Below are 21090 nucleotides of genomic sequence, written 5' to 3'. Positions count from 1 at the left end.
AATTTTTCACTCGTTTTCAAGATTTTTAGAGATGGCTTTGCACCTATTGTCACCACTTCCTTTCTCTCCACCAACAACTAATCAACTTAAAACACACACAAGATGGGTCGTATGCACAGTAAAGTGCGTATATTTTAAACAGCAACGAATACTGAACAAAATTAGGGTTGTATCGGTGGGCCAGATTGGGGGAGGTTAGGGTGATACCTTTATGCCAACTCTGATGATGGCTTTGCTGAACGATACCAATTTGGTTGTGTATTGGTAAAGTATTTGAGGGGTTTTATATACTAACAGTCTTTATTTTAGGGTAAAGGAATTTCCTCTTCCGCCATTCCATATTCGAGAAATGTTCCTTCATGGTTCAAGTCCTCTCCAGAGGCCGTTGTTGAGCAGATCATCAAGTACGCCAGAAAGGGTATGACTCCTTCTCAAATCGGTGTTGTCTTGAGAGATGCACACGGTGTCAACCAGGCCAAGGTTGTTACTGGTAACAAGATTCTCAGAATCTTGAAGTCCAACGGTTTGGCTCCAGAGCTTCCTGAAGATTTGTACTTCTTGATTAAGAAGGCTGTCAACGTTAGAAAGCACTTGGAAAGAAATAGAAAGGACAAGGATGCCAAATTCAGATTGATTTTGATTGAATCTAGAATTCACAGATTGGCCAGATACTACAGATCTACCTCTGTTTTACCTCCAACCTGGAAGTACGAGTCTGCCACTGCTTCTGCTTTGGTTAACTAAGCTTTTTTCACTCTTTTGGTTTCCTCTTTTTATACTGTATAACGTAATTAATGGTTTTAAAAACTGGAACTAAACATGCCTATGTAGTTTCTTTGGGTTCACAGATTTCGAAGTCTTCTTCTATGAGTGCAAATACTATCACTGAGTAGTCTTGTAACTTGAGGGTATCTATAGTATCAGAAGATTCCACTTCTAAAGTTTCATATCCTCCTTGAAATAGATCCGAAAAATCTTTCGGTAGACCAAATTTGAGATCACGTGACCCAGACAACGTGATTGTATTTAGTTCATCTCCATGGTCTCCATGATCTCCATGATCTCCATGATCTCCATGATCTCCGTCATGTCCGCTCTCATCATGTCCGCTCTCATCTTCTCCACTCTCATCGTCACTGGCTGTTGCAAACGATGGTTTTGGTACATCTCCGGATTCTATACTGTCCAAAGTCTTAGGCTGATTGTGGATCTTTAGATTTCCGGTACCGTTAATCATATCAACTAGACGGTTGGCCAAAACCCCAAAGGATTCTCTGGGAGTGGCCGAAACAAACACAGTTTGCGACTGTCTTTTGAATTTGATGATTATAGGAAGGTTTTTAGTTGAACGAGCCATGGCAAGTAAGGAGAGTAGTGACGGGCAGAGGTAGATTGATATGTTGACTTCCACCGGGACTTATGGGGCCCTGGGTGTTTCTACGGGGGATCGAGTCGCGAGTTCCACTGCGAGTCCCACGGCGAGTCCCACTGCGAGTCCCACGGCGAGTTCCACGGCGAGTCCCCTCACCTTAATCACCCACCACTTCCGCGATCACGCAGATTACCTCCCCTACCCCGATTACCCCCCGATCACGCACTCCTTATCTTTGCTGCCTCAGCCCCAGCAATTCGATCATCTTAATTTTTTCCTCTTGCTTATTATCAGTTGATCTTGTTTATTGCCTTCATTTCTTTATCACTGCTATTTGTTCAGGTTTTGATGCCTTCTTATACTTTTATGCCCGGTCCGATACGCTTAGTTGTTACTTTGGTGTCGTTGTTGGTGTTTGCGTCGTTGTCGGCGTCTGCATCGACATCTGCGTTGGCATCGACATCGACATCGACCTTGACTAAGATCATGTCCACTTCCAGCTCTACGTCTACCGGCTCCTTTTCTTCCAGTTCGTCCTCAAACTTTATAGGCTCAAAGCCTTCTACTGTGCTCTTCTTCGTTGCCCTTTGTATCGGTGTTTCTATCGCCTTGTTGTTCATCTTCTTTACCTTCAGATACCTTATCAGATCCCGTTATGGTATGTATATACCTAGTCCTGGTTATGCGGGTTCATTATTTGAACTAGGCCCCGGTGCTCGCTATAATATGAGTCCCTTGGGTCCCTATATGGCCGGTGATGGTCTCAACTATATGGGATCCATTCCTTCTCAGGATCGGTTTGGTGGAGCACATCATTTACCATCTAGTCGTCCCAAGAAAATGTCTCAGGAAGAGGTGGATCGTTTGTTTCCCACACTGACTTATATTGAGTGGCTGTCGCTGGACAACAGGCCACAGGTTAAGGAAGTGGGCGAAGTCAGCGAAGTCGGCGAAGTCAGCGAAACCGATGAAATTGATGATATCGGCGAAGTTGATGCTGATCAACTTGATACCGATTCCGAGATCGACGTGACAGAGATGCACATGCAACAGGGAACTTCTGGTACTACTCAAGCATCATCTCTTAGCAATGAGGCGAACGAGAAGAATACGCCCAAACAGCTTAAAGAGTCAGATATTACCGAGCAGAAATATCATAAATTTCCTCTGCACTTCACATCAGGCGACTGTACCATCTGCTTGGAGTCATTTGCGGACGAGGATGAAGTGCGAGGACTCTCGTGCGGTCACGTTTTTCATGTTGATTGTATTGATCCTTGGCTTACCAATAGAAGGGGTTGTTGTCCAACTTGTAAACACGATTTTCTTGCTTCTGAACCAGCGGTGGTTCGGGAGACCCGAAATCCTGACTATAGGGACTTGGACAGTATTTTTACCATGGATAGAACTCCTTTGTCACCGATAATCTATCACAAACCAACTCAATTCAAAGCTAAGACGTTACTTTGTTGTTTAGAGCTTTTTAATTTAGGTAGGTACAACACAGATGGTCCTGTGGATATTGGGAAGGGGACTGAACGTGCTGATGTTGATGCTGATGCTGATGTTGATGCTGATGCTGATGCTGAACATGCTGAGGAGCATGTCGAGGATCATACCGAGGAGCATGGGGAGGACACTGAACATGGTGAACATGTCGAGGATCATGCCGAGGAGCACGGGGAGGATGCTGAACAGGCTGAACAGGCTGAAAATGTCGAGGATCAGGAAACATCCACAAATACATACGACCTGGGTAGTATCTCAAGATACATGAACACTACAGAGTCAGATACCACATACTACCAGAAGATGATATCAGTATCGTTTGATTCGCCTCCATTACCAGATATCAACGATATTAACCCGAGAATCCGCGAGATTCTACTGGCTCACCCGTTCAACACTATAGATGTGGCTGGAATCGACCGGCTTGCCTATAGAGCTACTTTAAAGATGTTTAAATGGTACTCAAGATTCTTTTGGAGACTTATGGGCATCAAACGAATAGACCTATACTTTTACTTCGTGGTGTGGTTCTACCAGAAGAAGAAGGATAGGAGAGTACTTCATCCCAATCCAACTGAAGATCAACAGGATCCTAATGATGCTGCTAGTATCGTGTAATATTATTTACTAGGCATAATCAAATATTCTACCATTAATTAGTTAAACATCTTATTTAGCAACACTCCAACCTTCATCCAAAGACAACGAAGCGGTTGCAGCGGCAAGTGCATCAGACCTAGTGGAGTCCTCAGACTTAGTAACCTCAGGCTCAGCGACCTCAGGCTCAGCGAACTTCTCAGGCTCAGCGACCCTCTCAGGCTCAGTGGCCTGCTCGAGCTTATCTTCTTCCTCATTCATCAACACCTGGTACCGCGATTTCTTTAAACCATCATGACTCTTAACCTCCTTCTTGTCCTTCTTGTCCTTTGGTTCCTTTGGTTCTTTTGAATCCTTCAGTTCCTTCGGTTCCTTCTTCTCTTTCGTGTCCTTAGTTTCATTCGATGTGCGTGTAGATCTCTTAGAACCCTGTTTAGAGCCTCTAGCAGATCTGGTCTTACCCTTGGCAGCCAAATCCTTCAGTCCAGAACCTCTGAAATTCGACCAATCAAGTTCTGGCTCGTCTTTCTTGACTCTTTCTCTGCGACCAGACTCTCTGGATGCAAAGGTCTTTCCCTCTGGTAACTCAGAATGAGTCTCACGTGCAGAAGACCATCTGGATTCACCCTCAGAATGTTTTGGTGGTCTGTAACTTCCCTCATGGCTAGAACTACTCGGCCTTTCAACCTTGGCTTGACTGTTACGTGCGGTACTCCAATCCAATTCTGGTTCATCTCTTTTTGGTCTGTAAGTACGTTCTTCTTGCTCACCACGTTCACCACGTTCACTATGTTCTCCACGATCACTCCACATCCTTCTTTCACCTCTATCACTTCTCTCCCTTTTTGGAACTTCCTCCTTGGTATTTCTGGCAGATCCCCAGTCGAGTTCAACCTCTGGCTCTCTAGGAGGTCTGTCTCCTCTATCACCACCAAATCCTCTCTCTCCTCCAAATCCTCGGCTGCCTCTATCTTCTCTGTCTCCTCCAAATCCTTGGCTGCCTCCGAATCCTCGGCTGCCTCTATCTTCTCTGTCTCCTCCATATCCTCTCGTTGATCTCTCAGGAACAGCCTCTCGGGTATTTCTGGCAGATCCCCAATCAAGTTCAACCTCTGGCTCCCTAGGTGGTCTATCTCCTCTGTCTCCTCCAAATCCTCTCTCTCCACCGAATCCTCTCTCTCCTCGATCTCCACCGAATCCTCTCTCTCCTCGATCTCCTCTCACTTGCCTCTCAGGAACAGCAGCACGAGAGTCTCTGGCAGCACCCCAATCCAGTTCAGCCTCTGGCTCATTAGGCATTCTACCTCTTGGTCCATGCTCTCTTCTATCAGGAGCAGCAACAGAAACATAAATGGTTCTTCCTCCTAAAGGAGAAGCTGATAATCCTAATGCTTTCTCGAGTAGTTCACGTTTCCCAAACGAAATAAACGCAAATCCCCTCAAATCACCTGTCATACTGTCTTTAGGAGCATAAAAATCAGAGATATCATCCTTTGGAGTAGCCAATGATAATCCTTCAACAAAGAAATCATACACCTTGGATTCATCCATTTCTCTAGGGATATTCGTCACTCTTGCAGTGAATGGAGGGTCGTCAGGAATTGGATACTCTTCTCTATCTCTGTCTCTTCTGAATCTGTCATCAGAACCACCACTAGGTCCTGAAGATGCTCCACTGAAACTCGTAGAACCACCAGGCATCTCAAGGGATCCACCAGGACCTGCCAAATCAACACTAAGGTCGTTGGGGTCAAAGTCATCAGCCCACGAATTTCCTCCAAATTTGTCGTCCTTTAAAAAGGAGCCAAGGTCCATCTTAATAGCTTTCTTAGGCATCTTGTAAACAATCTTGTCCTCTGTTAATGCGTTTATGCTTATAAAATAAGGAACAAGAACAGCACAGGTGCCCTCTATCTCCTTTTTCTCACCGTCTTTTTTATGCCTTATTTTCTCCCCTTGAATTTTTTTAGTTGATTTAAATTTTCAGGCTGAAAATTTTTTTTTTCTTTCTTTAACGCCTTTTTCGTTTGTTTCTCCATCGACGCGTCGCTATTGAATTTCATAATGTTAAATATGATAATGTCAACATAAGCAACAATGTCGTTTCCTTATGTACAGAGGACACCGGTAAGGCTGTAGCAACAATAGATTTTTAAGTATAGTTCCCTTTTCTTTTATTACTCATCATTCATTTGAGAATTGTGCATCTCTACACCATCACATTTTTGCTGTGATGCCCTCATACTCTACTATTGCTGAGTACCTCTTGGTCGCATTAATAGCTCAATACGTTGTCCGCTGGATATTATTCATCATATTTGGAGTATGGATAGGTTATTTCAATCCATTCAATCTATCACTAACCGGATGTCTCCTAAAAACCGACGATACAAATGTTCAAATTCGTAAGATAAAGCTCAGGCTATCTCCATTTTCTCGTTATAGAAAGTTCGTCACTCTAAAATTGGGTGAGATCATCATTGAAAGGAGCATTGTATTGCAGAAGGACCAAAACAAGCAGGAAAAGTCAGCAGATGAGTCGGTAGATAAGCTAGTAGACAAGTTGACAGATAAGTTTGTTGATAACAACTCATCATCGTCTTTCAAGTCACGTGAATTTCCAGCACGTGACACTCTTTACAACTTGTTTGATCCTTCGATGCCTGTGAAGATCTATACGGACAATAACAAGTTTAGAAGATTGATGAGACTTCTGTTAACCTCATTTCCCAACTGTTCTGTTTTAATCGATGATATAAGACTAATATTACCCGATGACATAGGCTTCAGGGTGCACAATCTACGAGTTATCACAAACATAGATTCGAAAAACTCAAAGAATGGCTGGAAAATGTCACTTCCGTTCCATTCAATTGAAAAGAAGAGTTCATGGATGTGTGAGCTGAAATTAGAGGAGTTGGTTATGTACGACGTGAAAAGCAGTGAGATAATCTCACAATTCATGGCTGAAGGAAGGATCACAGCAAACTTCTTCATTGATTTGAAGAAAGGCTTGGTTTCCGGCTCTCAGTTTAACATTAGTACAGCATTAACCAAAATTTCAGTGCTTCAATTGATGAGTGCTTCAAGGAGATTGGCCACAGTTGAGGATATAGGCTCTACCAAAGCTTCCAATTCTTCCACAAATGGAACTAGAAAGACCAATCTAAACGAAAGCCCTTTTCCTTCAGATGTTGACGATATTCCAATTTCTACACGGCGTAGGCTCTTCAGGTATGGTCTTATTCTTCGTATCCTTAGTAATGCTGACATCTCTACAGACCAATTGCAGATATTTGACATTCCTCTTGGCTCCAAGACGGCTATTGACAACATCTTGGATAACCCTAACAATCATCCCAAAGCAGACGGAGTAGTGATGGCACAGTTTAATATGCGTGCAATGAACTTTAATGCATCCAAATTGCTGCCTAACCAAGTTGGATACGACTTACGATTCTCTGCCAACGATCTGCCTATCCAATTACTTTTCTCTGTACTCAGCATGAACATATCTATGGATTTCTCACGCTTTCCTGGATATTCCGGACAGAAAAAGATAGTTGAAGTCCTCTCCTTGTCCAATCTAACCATTTCCGCACACACCACGGCTCCCACAAATGTTCTCAAACTTCTTCTCAATAGAACTAAAGGGAAGCAAGGAGAGACTGTGATTTCATTTAAGTGTACCATCATTGGACTCACCCTCGATCTTACGACGGAGCAAATGGACATCTTGATTTCCAAGCGTGAAAATTCCAACAATAGAATGATTGTAGAGAAGCAAAAGAAGAAATACGAGGCCACAACTGCCACTTCCGACGAGACCTCTCGTTTTGCAAGATTTCTTAGGGTCTACGTGCATTACGTTCTGAAGTCCTGCCCGTGGATAGCTTTCAAAGTACTCATTGAAAAACCCGTTTTTATTCTAAAAGTAGCCGACGAGAACGACAAAGGCGATGGGTCGAGATTCTCAGATATGCTCATCATCACTCCTTCAGTTTGTGGATTTGAGCTGCAGATTGACAAGAATAAGAACCAGACAGAGTTTGAGGCTCGTTTAGATACACCGAATGTTCATGTTGATTATAGAAGACGCAGGGGAAAGTACACGGAACGTGTTGCTACTTTGAAAGATGCTCAGTTGAAGAGTTCTGCTACTATTAGAGCCACTTCCAAACTTCAAGTATCAGTCTTTGGCAATTTCAGCTTTGCTAACTTGAACTTGACTGATGTCAGATGTCTCAATGGACTTCGTTCCATCGTAAATTCTGTCACAGACAACCTATCAATTAATGCCGAGCTATCCGCTATAGCTGATGATATACGACTAATGAACAAGAAACCTTTTAATCCTGCCAAGTTATTTCAAAAACTTCCCGGTTGGTTTCGAACTGCCAATGTCAGTATAGACGATGTCACTGTACAACTAGGAGCTCGATCTATATTCATGCCTCGTGATGTTCTTGTTTCCGAGCAACTACCCGAGGAATTAAAACATCATTTTGATTCGGACTCGAATTACCTTTTATATCACTTGACTAGACTGAATATTGGTCTAAACAACAATGACGGAGCATTGGCTAAGGTCTCTTCTGATGACGATTCATCTTCCAGAGTAGATAATGACGTGCTACAACCTGAAGATTACTACTGGGCTGTCACATCCACTTTTGACTTCATAAAGATTCGTGCACTGTATACAAAATTGTCGTACGATGATAAGAGGGGCAAGGTGAAGATCATAACGGTTCCACAGACCACGCTGGGAGTTTATGCTGTAAAGAAGCCACAAAAATTTCTAGTTTATGGAAACTGCGATAGGGCTTACTTAAACTACACTTTAGCTGCGCATTTCCTGGTAGTGTCATCAATTTATCTTTTCAATAATACATTAGGGGATGTTGAGGTGTCTAAAAAGAAAAAGAAGAAGACGAAGACGAACAAGAAGCCATTGAAGAAGGTCAAAATTTCAGACTTAGTGGACGTTCATATCAGGATCAAGGAGATTCAGGTGAAGGTCATTTTGGCTACGGAATTTCAGATAAGACTGGATTTATACAGAACAGATATCTCCTTGGAGGCGAATCCATTAATTGTTGGAATGAAGCTTGTGAGATTTTGCGTGATGACCGAAGATACTTTGTGGTACAGATCGGTTGGATTGAAGGATTTGGTAGTCAAATACAATTTAAAAGCAGAGAAAGACGAAAAGGTTATTGATGCTTCTACTGATAGGATCATCGTCAATATACCGTTTAATTTCATCGTTCATCGTCTTTTTGATAGTATTTCATCAACAGTGAAACTCACTAAGCAGATGCACACTATTCTAAAGAGTAACGAGGTGAAGACTAAGCTTCGGCCTAAGGAGATCTCCAAACCTACCATCTTCAAACATACAGAAATTAAGTCCCAACTACTATCAATTTTGTTTGACGACGATACCTTTGAATGCGAATTGGCGATGACTTATCAGCTTGGCCTTCTTGAGCAGAGAGATCGGTTGGCCAAGATGAAGAAATTTGAGAATTATGCGGAGGCATTGAAATCGAAATCTTCATCTGATGACCCTGCTCGTAAGAAGATCGATCAACTTCTACGAGAACCTTGGCTTATGGACTCCGAGAGACATTTTTTTCCTGGTCTATCGAAGAAGATGTACAGGGTGGCAATGAATATATCTAAATCGTGGATTGCCACGGTCAATGAATACAAAGAGAAGAAGAAACTGCTAGTTGATGAGAACATCAGATACCTCCATCGATTGGCTGTGAATACATCTGAATGCTCGAAGCAATTCAGCTCCAATCTTAATAAAATCCAGTATGATCCTCCACTATTTTCGATTTTTCTGGAAGACTTAAAATTGATCCTCAAAGAACCTCGACTCTCGCATGATGATGGCCAAGTGATAAATTGGGTTAATAGGGTAGGAGCTGGTGTTCCCCTGGACACCAAATTTTCAACACTTGTATCGTTTCATGCCTCATTGCATACCAGTAGATTGAGGGTCCATCTAAAGGATTACCCTATTCCAATAGCATACATCCCTAAAGCCCAGAGATATAGTACTAAGAATACATTTGTCCTTGAGGGTAATATGGGTTTCTATGAGGATTTGGCTCTCACAGAGAAGCAACTACGGTGGGTCTACACAGCCTTTTTACCTGGATGTCAAAAAGATGTTAATGATAAGTATCTTGCATTGACTGTTCCAAGGTCCCTTTCGACGCTCAAAGTATTGGGAGAGTTGATTGGACGAATCCGGACCGACAGACCGAGCTCTTTTACTTGGGCAGAATCTTTGACCGCTGCCTTTAGACAGTTGACTATTTCATTTGATAAGCTTAGCAAGCCAAAGACGGATCCAAGTCCGAAATTGGGCATCTGGGACAAACTGAGGAATATGATGCATGGTTTCATTCGTCTCTATTGGGTGGATCCAACAAGCGAACTCAGAGTTAACATCAAGGGTTCGATGGATCCATATAAACTTTTGGGAAGTTCTGCTGGCTTTACGTTATCGTTCAAAGATGATATTTGCTGGCAAATCAACGATCCAAAGAGAGAATTCGACAGAGATTTTCTCATGGTCTCTGCTAAAAGAGTGATATGGGCCATCCCCAACTATCTCAGCGAGCCGTTACCTTGTTGGTGTTCTCCTAAGTTGGTATATTTAGCTGCAGATCCGGAGAACGTCATTATCCAGTCGATGTATGGCTACTATTTGAACCAATCGTGTTTGTACGAGCCGGATAGCGAGTTTACTGGTAAATTGGCCTTTTCCAGTCGCAAGGCATACATGAAGATCAATATTAACTTGACTGGTACCGTTACAGTAAAGCTTTCCTTCGTATTCGAGAGAAGACTTCCCGATGGTACAAGAACTTCCAAGTTCAAGCCTCATTATAAAAATGTTCTATGCCATCCAGATTACGTTGGAAAAGATGTAGATCATTATGACTCGTATGAAGGTTTCCGTTCAAACTATATCCACATGGGATTTACGTTAAAGACAGAGGATTCGTCCATGAATTCGATCCACTTGACACCGGAATCACTCTCTGTGTTCATGAAATGGTTTAAACTATTCAGCAACAACATGGCTACACCAATTAGGAACGGGAAGTTGTGGGAAAGTAGAAGCAAATCGGTAAAATTCAGTCGCCATTTATTTACCTTCAAGTTTTTGTTTATTGTGGAGCCTCTTTATTTATATCATGGCTATAGGATTGATCTTTCTGACCCCGATTCAAATGAGATCATTGGTATGAAGGCACGGGTGTCGAAGTTTGAGTTGGATTTACATATGCGAAAGGAGCCTATGGTGGAGGAGAATTTGCTTTTGGAAAGACAGAAGCAGATCATGCACATGAAGTTCAACGTAGGTGTGTTGGTGTTTGATCATGTTGATTTGAGAGCAGTGAATGCAGAATTCTCCAAAAAAGGAGTTGAAGATGACGATGATGATGGTAGTGAGTCGAGCAGCAGCGGAGAGAGTGTTCAGTTTTCGATCTTCGATAACGACGAAGATTGGATCGATATCGGCGATTACTCGGAGGTTGGATTACACGGACTGGATGATTTCAATTTGAAGGGGAAGGTTCTACCTCTCTTAGACTCAACTTTACTTAGATACTCGATGCATCGTACGACAAAGTCTGATTTTGGTAATGAAGATTCTCACGAGTGCCAGGTCAGCCATTTTCATCTTGTCGATACCAATTTCAACAACGTTTTGGAAGCTCAAGATTTGGAATTGAAGTGGAACTGTGAAGTTAGAGATACCGTCTTTCAGTATTTGCGAGAGGTTGCGTATAGAGACTCGTACCGATTTTCAACGAACTTCAAAGCGATGAGATTGGTCCAACAAAGGTTGAGTGCTGCAGATAACAGTGAAGACACTCAGAGTGCCAAATTCGAGAATGTGGAGAAGTATACAGTTGAGAACTTTGATGCAGAGCTTAGGGAGGTAGATGATTTTCTTCCTGATCTAATCCCAATCGATTTCTTTTTAGTTCGACTCTCGAATCTTCAAATCCAGATGATCAACAACGATTTCTCGGACTCGATGCTTCTTCTATCAACATCAAATATTGACCTTCAAGTGGTGAAGATACAAGATGCTACCCGTCTGAACAGAGTCGGTTCCACTTCACTCGAAATGAGAATGGGAACAATTTTTGAGTCTGCAGATATATCTGTGATGTACAAGAAAGATGTTCCTAATTCTCATGATGGCCATATCTATGGGTCAACGAGCAACTGGCCCGTGTTCAACGACTCGGACGGTACTTACAGCAAGATTTTAGCCAGAAACAAGATATTGTCAAAGGTTCAGATCATATTCCGTTACGATAAGATGTCATCAACTATCGAAAATGATTCGAAAAGAGACCATATTTTCTTAGACGTTCCATCGTTTGAAACCGCAATAGATTCTGATGCTTGCGTTGCAATATCGTCACTTGTAGTGAACTTGCTTATCTACTCTGAGCCTGAGATGAAGAAGATGAACCAGATGGTCCGAAAGATGGTACTAGCGACTGATTTCAGCAATTTGCAAAGGATTTATGATCGATCTACGCATCTCACCGACGAGTTGATGACTTTAGGTGCTATTCGAAGTTCTTTGGGTTCAATGGAGAGTCTTCGAGATGATATTCAGGAGCCATATTTGAAGCTTAGGAAGGAGATCAGCAGATGCATTCTTGAATTATTTGTGTATACACGAACCCTTATTTCAGGAGGAAAAGGAAACGAGCAGATCAGCGGAGATTCGTGCAAATTTGAGATGCTAGTGACAGCCAAGCAATTCACCGTTAATATGAAGATGGAGGATAAGGAGTTTCTCACTTTGAAGATTGAGGACAGTATGTTCCGTCGACTTGAGATGACCAATGGGTCGACTCAAAACGTTCTAAAAGTGAGGACGATCAATGCATGGAATAGAGACAGTAATATTATGTTTCCCGAGTTGCTTACAAGGTACCAAGCAGGAGAAAACCATAAATATGACGATAGTATGATTGCAGTTCATTGGTCGATGGGACCTGCAGTAGGAGGAATCCGGGTGATTAAGAAGATGAAGGTGTTTTCTCAACCTTTGAAACTTGAAGTTGAGGAGAAGACGGGAAGGAAGTTTCAGAAGTTCCTATTTCATGACGATGGAGAAGAAGAAGAAGAGGGGGAAGATGAAGATGAAGATAAAGATGACATCATGTTATCGGCAATCACGTCTACAAATACTACGGTATCGTCATCAACCATGAAGAGTAAGAGACACAGATATCCCACACATGCACTGCATGAGATAATGAACCTTCACTCAGAAAATGTTGGAGCAGACGAGATGGTGAAAAGAGCCAAGAACTATTTCAACATCAACCACTTCACGTTCGACAACTTGACGATCTGCATTTCTATCTACGGTAAAGGAAAACTACGGATCTTGAATGTGAATCGATTTGTTCTTCGTCTCAATTCGTTTCGTCTCGACAACCGAATGCTAACTTTGGCTCAACTAGTTAATGCTATAGAAAGTCACGTGTTGAAGAGTTTGTTGAAACATTCGGGAAAGTTAGTTACTAACAAGTTGTTCACTAGGAGTAGGAAAAGGATAAGCAATCGGGCAGCGAATTAAGTAGATCATTGTATTAATTAGTAAAGGTTATATATACGTATTGTTTCGGTTTTTGACGACTAGTCAAACTTCACCCTCACGTGACGTCTCTTTACATCACCCTTCTCTCCAGGAGAAGCCTTTCTCTTCTTATTACTACTACTATCTAGACCATCAATTGTGTCAATGGCCAACTTACTGGCGTCAAAACCGGGGATCCCATTGATGGAGCTTTTTTCAAAGTTGAATAATTTCTTCAAATGTTCGACGTCCCATGATTTCAGTTCAGGCTGTATCATGTCAGGATTCTCCGGCGCACATACTATAGGCGAGAGTGTTCCCTCTGTAGGAATGGTATATTTTCCTGGAAGATCTGCAATATGATTCTTGTAAGATTTTCTGAGCTTGACGCCCTTAGAACCGTCAGGATTGGTTCTAGCCAAAGACTCTGAAAGGTCTAGCAATCCATAAAGTCTTATAACGTCTGACCGTAGACAGGGCTGTGGTGTATCATACTGTTTATCTTCGTCGATGTAGTGGAATTGTGGCGAGTTCTCATGCGTGAGTTGGGAGGTACTTTCCGACATACCGTATGTTGAGGACAGTCGAGTAGAGTAATCAAAAGGAGCAAGTGATGACAAACTAGTCATACAACTCTAGCTTCACTTAACACGTGTACAGCACGTGACTAAAACAAGGGCTGGGCTAGAAAAAATTTTCAGGTGATTAAAAATTCCAGTAGGGGAAAAAAATTTCAGATAAAGTTGAACTGGAAGGGTTTAGAAGTTTTGTTTTGTTACAGAGTCTTTGACCGGAAGAAGTTAATATAGATCAAACAAGGTATGTTAAAGTGAGACATGAGAAGAATATGGAGGTATTGATTGTGACCTCATCAAATTAGCTAATTTATACTAACATATCATAGATGGCTCCAAGATTGACACCTAAAATCGTGAAGAAGAACACAAAGACTTTCAAGAGACATCAGTCTGACAGATTCATGAGAGTCTCTGAGAACTGGAGACTTCAAAAGGGTATTGATTCCCGTGTCAGAAGAAGATTCAGAGGTACTATTTACGCTCCAAAGATTGGATACGGTTCCAACAAGAAGACTAAGTTTTTGAATCCACATGGTAACAAGGTTGTGACTGTTAGAAACTTGAGTGACTTGGAGGCTTTGTTGATGAACAACAAGCTTTATGCCGCTGAGATTGCTCACGCTGTTTCTGCTAAGAACAGAGTTGCCCTTTTAGCCAGAGCTAAGGCCATTGGTGTCCGGGTTACCAATCCAAAGGGTAGATTGACGTTGGAGGCTTGAATGTGTAGTATGTATATGCATTATAGTTTAATTGTCCAGTTTGCAGTCTGACAGGAGGTTGCCTGATTTACCTCTGTTCGGCATACTCGCGAAATAATTATCAAATTTATATATACGCCTTAGATAATCTCAGCTAACCTTAATATGACTCTCCATTCTTCTAGACTCGCCACCAAGATGTCATATGATCGCGGTAATCATCACTTTGTGATCGATGATGATGAAAACTTGTTGGATATCGACGAAGAACCTGCTCATCAGCCAAACGATTCGTCTACAGCAGACATTCGATTGGCCGACTTAGATCCATTTGCTGATAATACGGCTACCAATCAGACCAACAATTCTAACAATGCCGTCTACAGCTCAACCTACGACCCATTTATGGGGTCTACTGTAGGAATAGACGAGACTAACGGCATTAATACTGCTTCTATGAACCCATTCGACGACAGTCATAATACATCTTCGGCGAGAACTGCTCCACCTACATCGACGGGCTTTAAGGGTGCTTTCGATCAATTACGGAACACGCTGGGCTTCAAATACGAAAATGTGGGGAATTCGGACGCCAATTTTGAGATTGGAGACGATAATAGCGGTGATATTGGTGATGATAATGATGATGACGACGACTATAATGATCAATATGACACGGTTCTTCATGATCGAAGAGGCGAAGATAATACCAACGATTCTTCTCAGGGAACTAACCAGACTTTTGCTCAGTTTGATATTCGACGGTGGTTTCGAAAGAGCCCCAATGATGATTCTTCTAAGCCTAGATTGATCTACATTAACTCTCCACATGAAAACAAAGCACAGAGATACTGCGATAACCATATTAGTACTACAAAGTACAATGCCTTCACATTTCTTCCTAAATTCTTCTTTGAGCAGTTCTCTAAGTATGCTAATCTCTTCTTTCTTTTCACCTCCATCATTCAGCAAGTCCCTAATGTATCTCCAACCAACAGGTATACAACCATCGGCACATTGGGAGTGGTCCTACTTGTTTCTGCCATCAAAGAGATTTCCGAAGACCTGAAAAGACAGGCATCTGATAGTGAACTTAACCGTTCAGCCGTAGAGATCCTTGATGTTGAACTTGGCGAATACGTTCGTCGTAAATGGATCGATGTCAAAATTGGTGACATCATCAAAATTAGTAATGAGGAGTCTATTCCTGCAGATCTGATTCTTCTCTCTTCTTCCGAACCGGACGGTCTCTGTTATATCGAAACTGCTAATTTGGACGGAGAAACTAACCTAAAGATCAAACAAGCATGTGAGCAAACGTCTCATTTACTCAGTCCTGCTGATATGGCTCGTTGTAGAGGTCGAATAGTTAGCGAAAAGCCAAACAGCAGCTTGTATACATATGAAGGTACTTTATTCGTCAACGATAGAGAGGTTTCACTCTCTCCAGATCAATTATTGCTTAGAGGTGCAAACTTACGTAACACAATTTGGGTCCAAGGAATCGTTGTGTTCACAGGTCACGAGACTAAGTTGATGCGTAACGCTACAGCTGCTCCTATTAAGAGAACCGATATGGAGAGGATCATTAATATGCAAATCGTGGCTTTATTTGCACTTCTTGTCGTTTTATCCATTGTTTCTTCCTTGGGCGATGTCATCAATTTGGCTGTCAACGGAAGTTCATTGAGCTATCTTAATATGCAGAGCGTGAATAAAGTTGGTCTCTTCTTTCTTGATTTTCTCACCTATTGGATTCTTTATTCCAATTTGGTCCCTATATCAATGTTTGTCACTGTTGAGATTATCAAGTACTATCAGGCTTATTTGATTTCTTCCGATTTGGATATGTATTATGAGCCTACCGACACTCCTACTGTGGCCAGAACATCGTCTTTGGTCGACGAATTGGGTCAGATCCAGTACGTTTTCAGCGATAAAACAGGTACACTTACACGTAATGTCATGGTGTTTCGTGCCTGTTCCATAGGAGGTCGTTGCTATATCGAAAAGATCCCAGAAGATCGTCAAGCTACCATGGTTGACGGTATCGAAATGGGCTATCACACTTTCAGCGAACTTCAGACTGACCGATTGAAATCGGGTCATCACGAAGTGATAAATCAATTTCTTCTGCTTCTTGCTTCATGTCATACTGTCATTCCAGAGGTGAAGGATGATGGAACCATCAAGTATCAGGCTTCTTCTCTTGACGAAGGTGCTCTAGTGGAAGGTGCAGCCATGTTGGGATACAAATTTCATATTCGTAAGCCCTCCACAATTGCTATCGATGTCGATGGTGAAGATCTCTCCTTTGAATTATTGAACATTTGTGAGTTCAACTCCACCAGAAAGCGGATGAGTACCATTTTCCGGTGTCCCGATGGTAAAATACGACTCTATGTAAAAGGTGCGGACACGGTTATCTTTCAGAGATTGTCACCAGATCAAGAGTTTCTCGATGCCACTACTCATCATTTGGAGGACTTTGCCGCAGAAGGTTTGAGAACTTTGTGTTTGGCAGAGAGAGTCCTGTCTGATAACGAGTACCAGACGTGGAATAAGGTGTACCAAGAGGCCAGCGTGAGTCTTGAAGATCGTTCCAAGAAGTTGGATAGCGCTGCCGAATTGGTCGAAAAGGATTTATATCTTCTTGGTGCCACTGCCATTGAGGATAAGCTTCAAGATGGAGTTCCAGAGACGATTAGCGTTCTTCAGGAGGCTGGAATCAAGGTCTGGGTGTTAACAGGCGATCGACAGGAGACCGCCATCAATGTTGGCATGAGTTGTAAGCTTCTTAGCGAAGATATGAATCTTCTAATTGTCAACGAAGACTCAAAGGAGTCTACAAGAGAGAATATCGGTGACAAGTTAAATGCTCTTCATAGCAACGAGCTTTCCCAGGATGATATAAGCTCTTTGGCACTCGTTATTGACGGTAAATCGCTTGGATTTGCATTACAACCGGATCTTGAAGACCAATTCTTGGAGTTGGGGGTTCTATGTAAGGCTGTTCTCTGTTGTAGAGTGTCTCCTTTGCAAAAGGCACTCGTTGTAAAGTTGGTCAAGAGAAAGAAGAAGGCTCTACTACTTGCAATTGGTGACGGTGCCAACGATGTCTCTATGATTCAAGCTGCGCATGTTGGTGTTGGTATTAGTGGATTGGAGGGAATGCAGGCTGCGCGTTCGGCTGATTTCTCTATTGGTCAGTTCAAATATCTCAAGAAGTTACTCTTGGTGCACGGTTCTTGGTCTTACCAACGTCTCTCCCTCTCCATTCTTTACTCTTTCTACAAGAACATCACTCTTTACATGTGTCAATTCTGGTTTGTGTTTAGCAGTGCATATTCTGGACAGTCAATAGTCGAGTCTTGGACGCTCACCATGTACAACGTTATTTTCCTTGCTCTTCCACCTTTTGTCATCGGTATCTTTGACCAGTATATCTCCGCTAACATGCTTCTTCAGTATCCTCAGATGTTCAAGTTGGGTCAGGATGGTCATTTCTTTAACGTGGAAATCTTCTGGGCCTGGGCTGCCAACGGTTTCTTTCATAGTGCCATTATCTACATCTGTGTGATCAATATCTACAAGTACGGTAGTGAGTTGGCTGGTGGTCAGGTGGCTGATATTTGGGTAGTTGGTGTCTCTTTGTACACTGTTTGCTTGCTCACGTCATTGGGTAAGGCTGCATTAGTGTCCTCCCAGTGGACAAAATTCACATTAATTGCTATTCCCGGCTCTTTCCTCATGTGGTTGATCGCATTTCCGTTGTATGCGTTGATAGCACCGCGTGTAGACGTTTCTAAAGAGTACTGGGGAATTACTAGGTATGTCTATGGATCTTTGTTGTATTGGATGACAATCATCGTGGTTCCTGCATTGTGTCTCCTGCGAGACTTCCTCTGGAAGTTTTACAAAAGAAATTGGAACCCAGAATTCTACCATGAGGTACAGAAGATCCAGAAGTATCAAATACAGGATCATAAGCCTAAGTTCTCATCTTTCCAGAAGACGATTCGTAAGGTGAGACAGGTCCATAGAATGCGTAAGCAGAGAGGTTTTGCCTTTTCTCAGGCCGAGGGACAGGAAGCTATAGTGAGAAAGTATGATACCACCAAGAGGAGAGGCGCTTACGGAGAGCTAGAGTAGAAGCGAGTAAATGAGGTTATATGTTGTATTTATATAGATAACTGGGAGATTTATTCATGAGCTAGTAAGTTACTGGCTGTATGTATTAGTCTGCTTTTGCAAATTTCGCAGTCCTTTTTCATCCTGAAGACTTCGGCCTAGACTGGAGTTGCATTGTGCTAGTTCAACCACCGTTGTTAGAAGATGTTTGGAAGAGACTTCGTAGTCACCAGACGATTGTAGGCGCTGCCTCACATCGGCTCTGTCGATGCGAATATCCAATGAGTCCAAAATGTCCAAAGTCCTAGCAGTTGGATCGATATGATTCAGGTCTAACATGGGAACGTTGACCAATTTTCCACAAGAAGAACCAAACTTAATCTTTGCCAAATGTGTGATCAGCAGCGTAATCACTGGTTTGGTGAAAATATACTCCTTCTGACCATGAGCTTCAAGTCTTTGGACATATTCAAGGTAGACCAATCTAACAAACTGATTAAACTGAGCTGCTTGATAACAGTGAAAGATATTCAAAATGTTTGACGGTATTAGAGAGCTGAATCTAATAAGAATATCATTCAAAGACCGATAATCCTTTTCTAGCAGCAGCAAGTTGACCACATAGACAGAAAGAAGCTCGTCTATCAACAGCCTATCGACCAAATTGACAGGAAGATGGAAAATTACAACAAAAGTCTTATAACTTTCAGTGTATTTGGCATCTATGAAAAGAGATCTGGCCACATCAAAGTAAAATAGAAGAATATGATCTTTACTAAGAGATGCAGAATCAATTCGGGTGAAATCACAAATTCCGGAGCCAGAGTATAATTGAACAATCTGATGGATTCGATTCTGAATGAACAACTGACGAACAGTGAAGATCTGAAGGTAGTTGAGAGTAGAAGGATCCATTGAAATGTAATGGCAGACAGAATCAAAAAGATAACTAATTCCTAAGGGATTATTTAATAGAACGAATTGGGTAACAAAGTGATTAAACATCTTTGTAAGAAGGTGATCGGAATATATGACACCTAGATCGACCTTATTAAAGTAAGACACTCCTAAAGAGAATATGTACTCAGTTACCGATCTCGCATTGGCCAACTCTTCAGATCCAGGTCCAAATCGCCTCAAGTAGCACTCAAAAAAGCAAAGCCAGACAACAGACAGCTGCAAATGATTAAAGTTATTATTCACTATATGCTTTTCCACAAAGCTTCTCAATCCATTGATCTGTAGTAAGAAGTCATCGACATCTACCTGATCAAGAAGACTCTCAATGACAGATTTGATAGGTTTTAGCAGACCAGATATTTGACTGGGAGAATGTAATTGAGTCACAAAAGATTCTAGTGTCATATCTGGGTGAAGGGAAGAAAGTAGGACAACCTGAATAACGAGATGAGTTGGTGGTTCTCAGCGAAGTCTTTAAGGAAATAATTCACTAACAAAAATTCTAAGGGGGGTTCATGGCTCTTCTTCATCTCTGATTACATTTCACATGTCTATAAAGCAATCGTTACAATCAGGCAAACCTCTTCTTCTTGATGGTGCAACTGGCACTGAACTAGAAAAGAGAGGAGTGGATGTTACTGGAAAACTATGGTCGGGAATAGCTGTTCTACATAATGGTGAACAGCTCGAGAAGGTGTACATGGATTATCTAGAAAGTGGTTCTGAACTCATTGAGACTGCCACTTATCAACTCAGTAAGAAAGCTTTGATTGAGCTGAATTTAGATCCTCATCAGACCTTTCAAAAGGCCATCGATATAGCTCATAATGCACAGCAGAAATTCTTGCACCAGGCTGGCAAGAAGGCCTTTATCGTTGGAAGCATCGGTCCCTATGGTGCCTATTTGGCCGATGGTTCAGAGTATAGTGGCCATTATGGTGAGATAAACAAAGAAAAACTGACTGCATTCCATAGTGATCGACTTAACTACCTTTATTCTTCCCCCCTTATCGACTTGATAGGCTTCGAGACCATTCCGAATTTCGACGAGGTTAAAGTGATTCTTGAATCCATGAAGAGTCTCGGGAAAACGCATCCAAAGGACAAACAGAAACCATTCTATATTTCTTTGAGCTGCAGCGATGAATTGTCTCTCGCTGATGGTAGCAGCTTACATAGGTTACTTGACTATATCAACACTAATCTTGACAGTAACTTGGTCGCTGTCGGTGCCAACTGCTGCAAGTTGAGGACTAGTGCTGTTCTCATTGAAAAGCTTGATTTGGAATTTGGCAACTTCTCCAAATTGGATGCTCAATGCAAAATTATCATCTACCCAAACTCAGGTGAGATCTACAATGGTAAAACTAATACCTGGTCTATCGATAAGAAGTTGGAAACAGAAGATTTGAGCAAGGCTTTTGAAAAAGTAGCCTCCAAGTTTCTCCAAAAGAAACGTCTCGGTATCGTCGGTGGATGCTGTCGTACTGGTCCTGCAGAGATCAAGCTATTGCGTAAAATGATCGACAAAGCTTGATTGATTGGTTTTTTCTTTTAAAGGTTCATCATTGATTTTTCTTTATTTCATCTATATAACAA

The 21090-nt window shown here is 42.0% G+C and overlaps 8 protein-coding genes across 8 annotated transcripts; 6 read left to right on the top strand and 2 right to left on the bottom strand.

Annotated features, from left to right (window-relative positions):
* Window positions 1-102: 102 nt before the first annotated feature.
* Window positions 103-744, top strand: RPS13 (ribosomal 40S subunit protein S13; the record flags this gene model as incomplete). The annotated part of the gene is made up of 2 exons (XM_038924469.1): window positions 103-123; window positions 310-744. The coding sequence occupies 2 exons, from the start codon at window positions 103-105 to the stop codon at window positions 742-744; spliced, it is 456 nt and encodes a 151-aa protein (XP_038780397.1).
* Window positions 745-1738: 994 nt separating this feature from the next.
* FOA43_004225 (uncharacterized protein) lies at window positions 1739-3499 on the top strand (the record flags this gene model as incomplete). Its single annotated transcript, XM_038924468.1, has 1 exon — window positions 1739-3499. The coding sequence occupies one exon, from the start codon at window positions 1739-1741 to the stop codon at window positions 3497-3499; it is 1761 nt and encodes a 586-aa protein (XP_038780396.1).
* A 51-nt stretch (window positions 3500-3550) lies between these two features.
* On the bottom strand, window positions 3551-5314 carry FOA43_004224 (uncharacterized protein; the record flags this gene model as incomplete). Its single annotated transcript, XM_038924467.1, has 1 exon — window positions 3551-5314. One exon carries the CDS (start codon window positions 5312-5314, stop codon window positions 3551-3553), a length of 1764 nt encoding a protein of 587 aa, XP_038780395.1.
* Window positions 5315-5711: 397 nt separating this feature from the next.
* On the top strand, window positions 5712-13124 carry FOA43_004223 (uncharacterized protein; the record flags this gene model as incomplete). The annotated part of the gene is made up of 1 exon (XM_038924466.1): window positions 5712-13124. One exon carries the CDS (start codon window positions 5712-5714, stop codon window positions 13122-13124), a length of 7413 nt encoding a protein of 2470 aa, XP_038780394.1.
* A 359-nt stretch (window positions 13125-13483) lies between these two features.
* RPL32 (60S ribosomal protein L32) lies at window positions 13484-14421 on the top strand (the record flags this gene model as incomplete). Its single annotated transcript, XM_038924465.1, has 2 exons — window positions 13484-13492; window positions 14029-14421. 2 exons carry the CDS (start codon window positions 13484-13486, stop codon window positions 14419-14421), a joined length of 402 nt encoding a protein of 133 aa, XP_038780393.1.
* A 144-nt stretch (window positions 14422-14565) lies between these two features.
* DRS2 (aminophospholipid translocase) lies at window positions 14566-18552 on the top strand (the record flags this gene model as incomplete). Its single annotated transcript, XM_038924464.1, has 1 exon — window positions 14566-18552. One exon carries the CDS (start codon window positions 14566-14568, stop codon window positions 18550-18552), a length of 3987 nt encoding a protein of 1328 aa, XP_038780392.1.
* A 69-nt stretch (window positions 18553-18621) lies between these two features.
* On the bottom strand, window positions 18622-19896 carry FOA43_004220 (uncharacterized protein; the record flags this gene model as incomplete). The annotated part of the gene is made up of 1 exon (XM_038924463.1): window positions 18622-19896. The coding sequence occupies one exon, from the start codon at window positions 19894-19896 to the stop codon at window positions 18622-18624; it is 1275 nt and encodes a 424-aa protein (XP_038780391.1).
* Window positions 19897-20038: 142 nt separating this feature from the next.
* On the top strand, window positions 20039-21028 carry FOA43_004219 (uncharacterized protein; the record flags this gene model as incomplete). The annotated part of the gene is made up of 1 exon (XM_038924462.1): window positions 20039-21028. The coding sequence occupies one exon, from the start codon at window positions 20039-20041 to the stop codon at window positions 21026-21028; it is 990 nt and encodes a 329-aa protein (XP_038780390.1).
* Window positions 21029-21090: the final 62 nt, after the last annotated feature.

This window comes from Brettanomyces nanus, chromosome 4 (assembly GCF_011074865.1).
Source record: "Brettanomyces nanus chromosome 4, complete sequence".
NCBI classification, from domain to species: Eukaryota; Fungi; Ascomycota; class Pichiomycetes; order Pichiales; family Pichiaceae; genus Brettanomyces; species Brettanomyces nanus.
The sequence above is the reverse complement of the archived record's forward strand: the minus strand, read 5'-3'. Positions and strand labels throughout refer to the sequence as shown.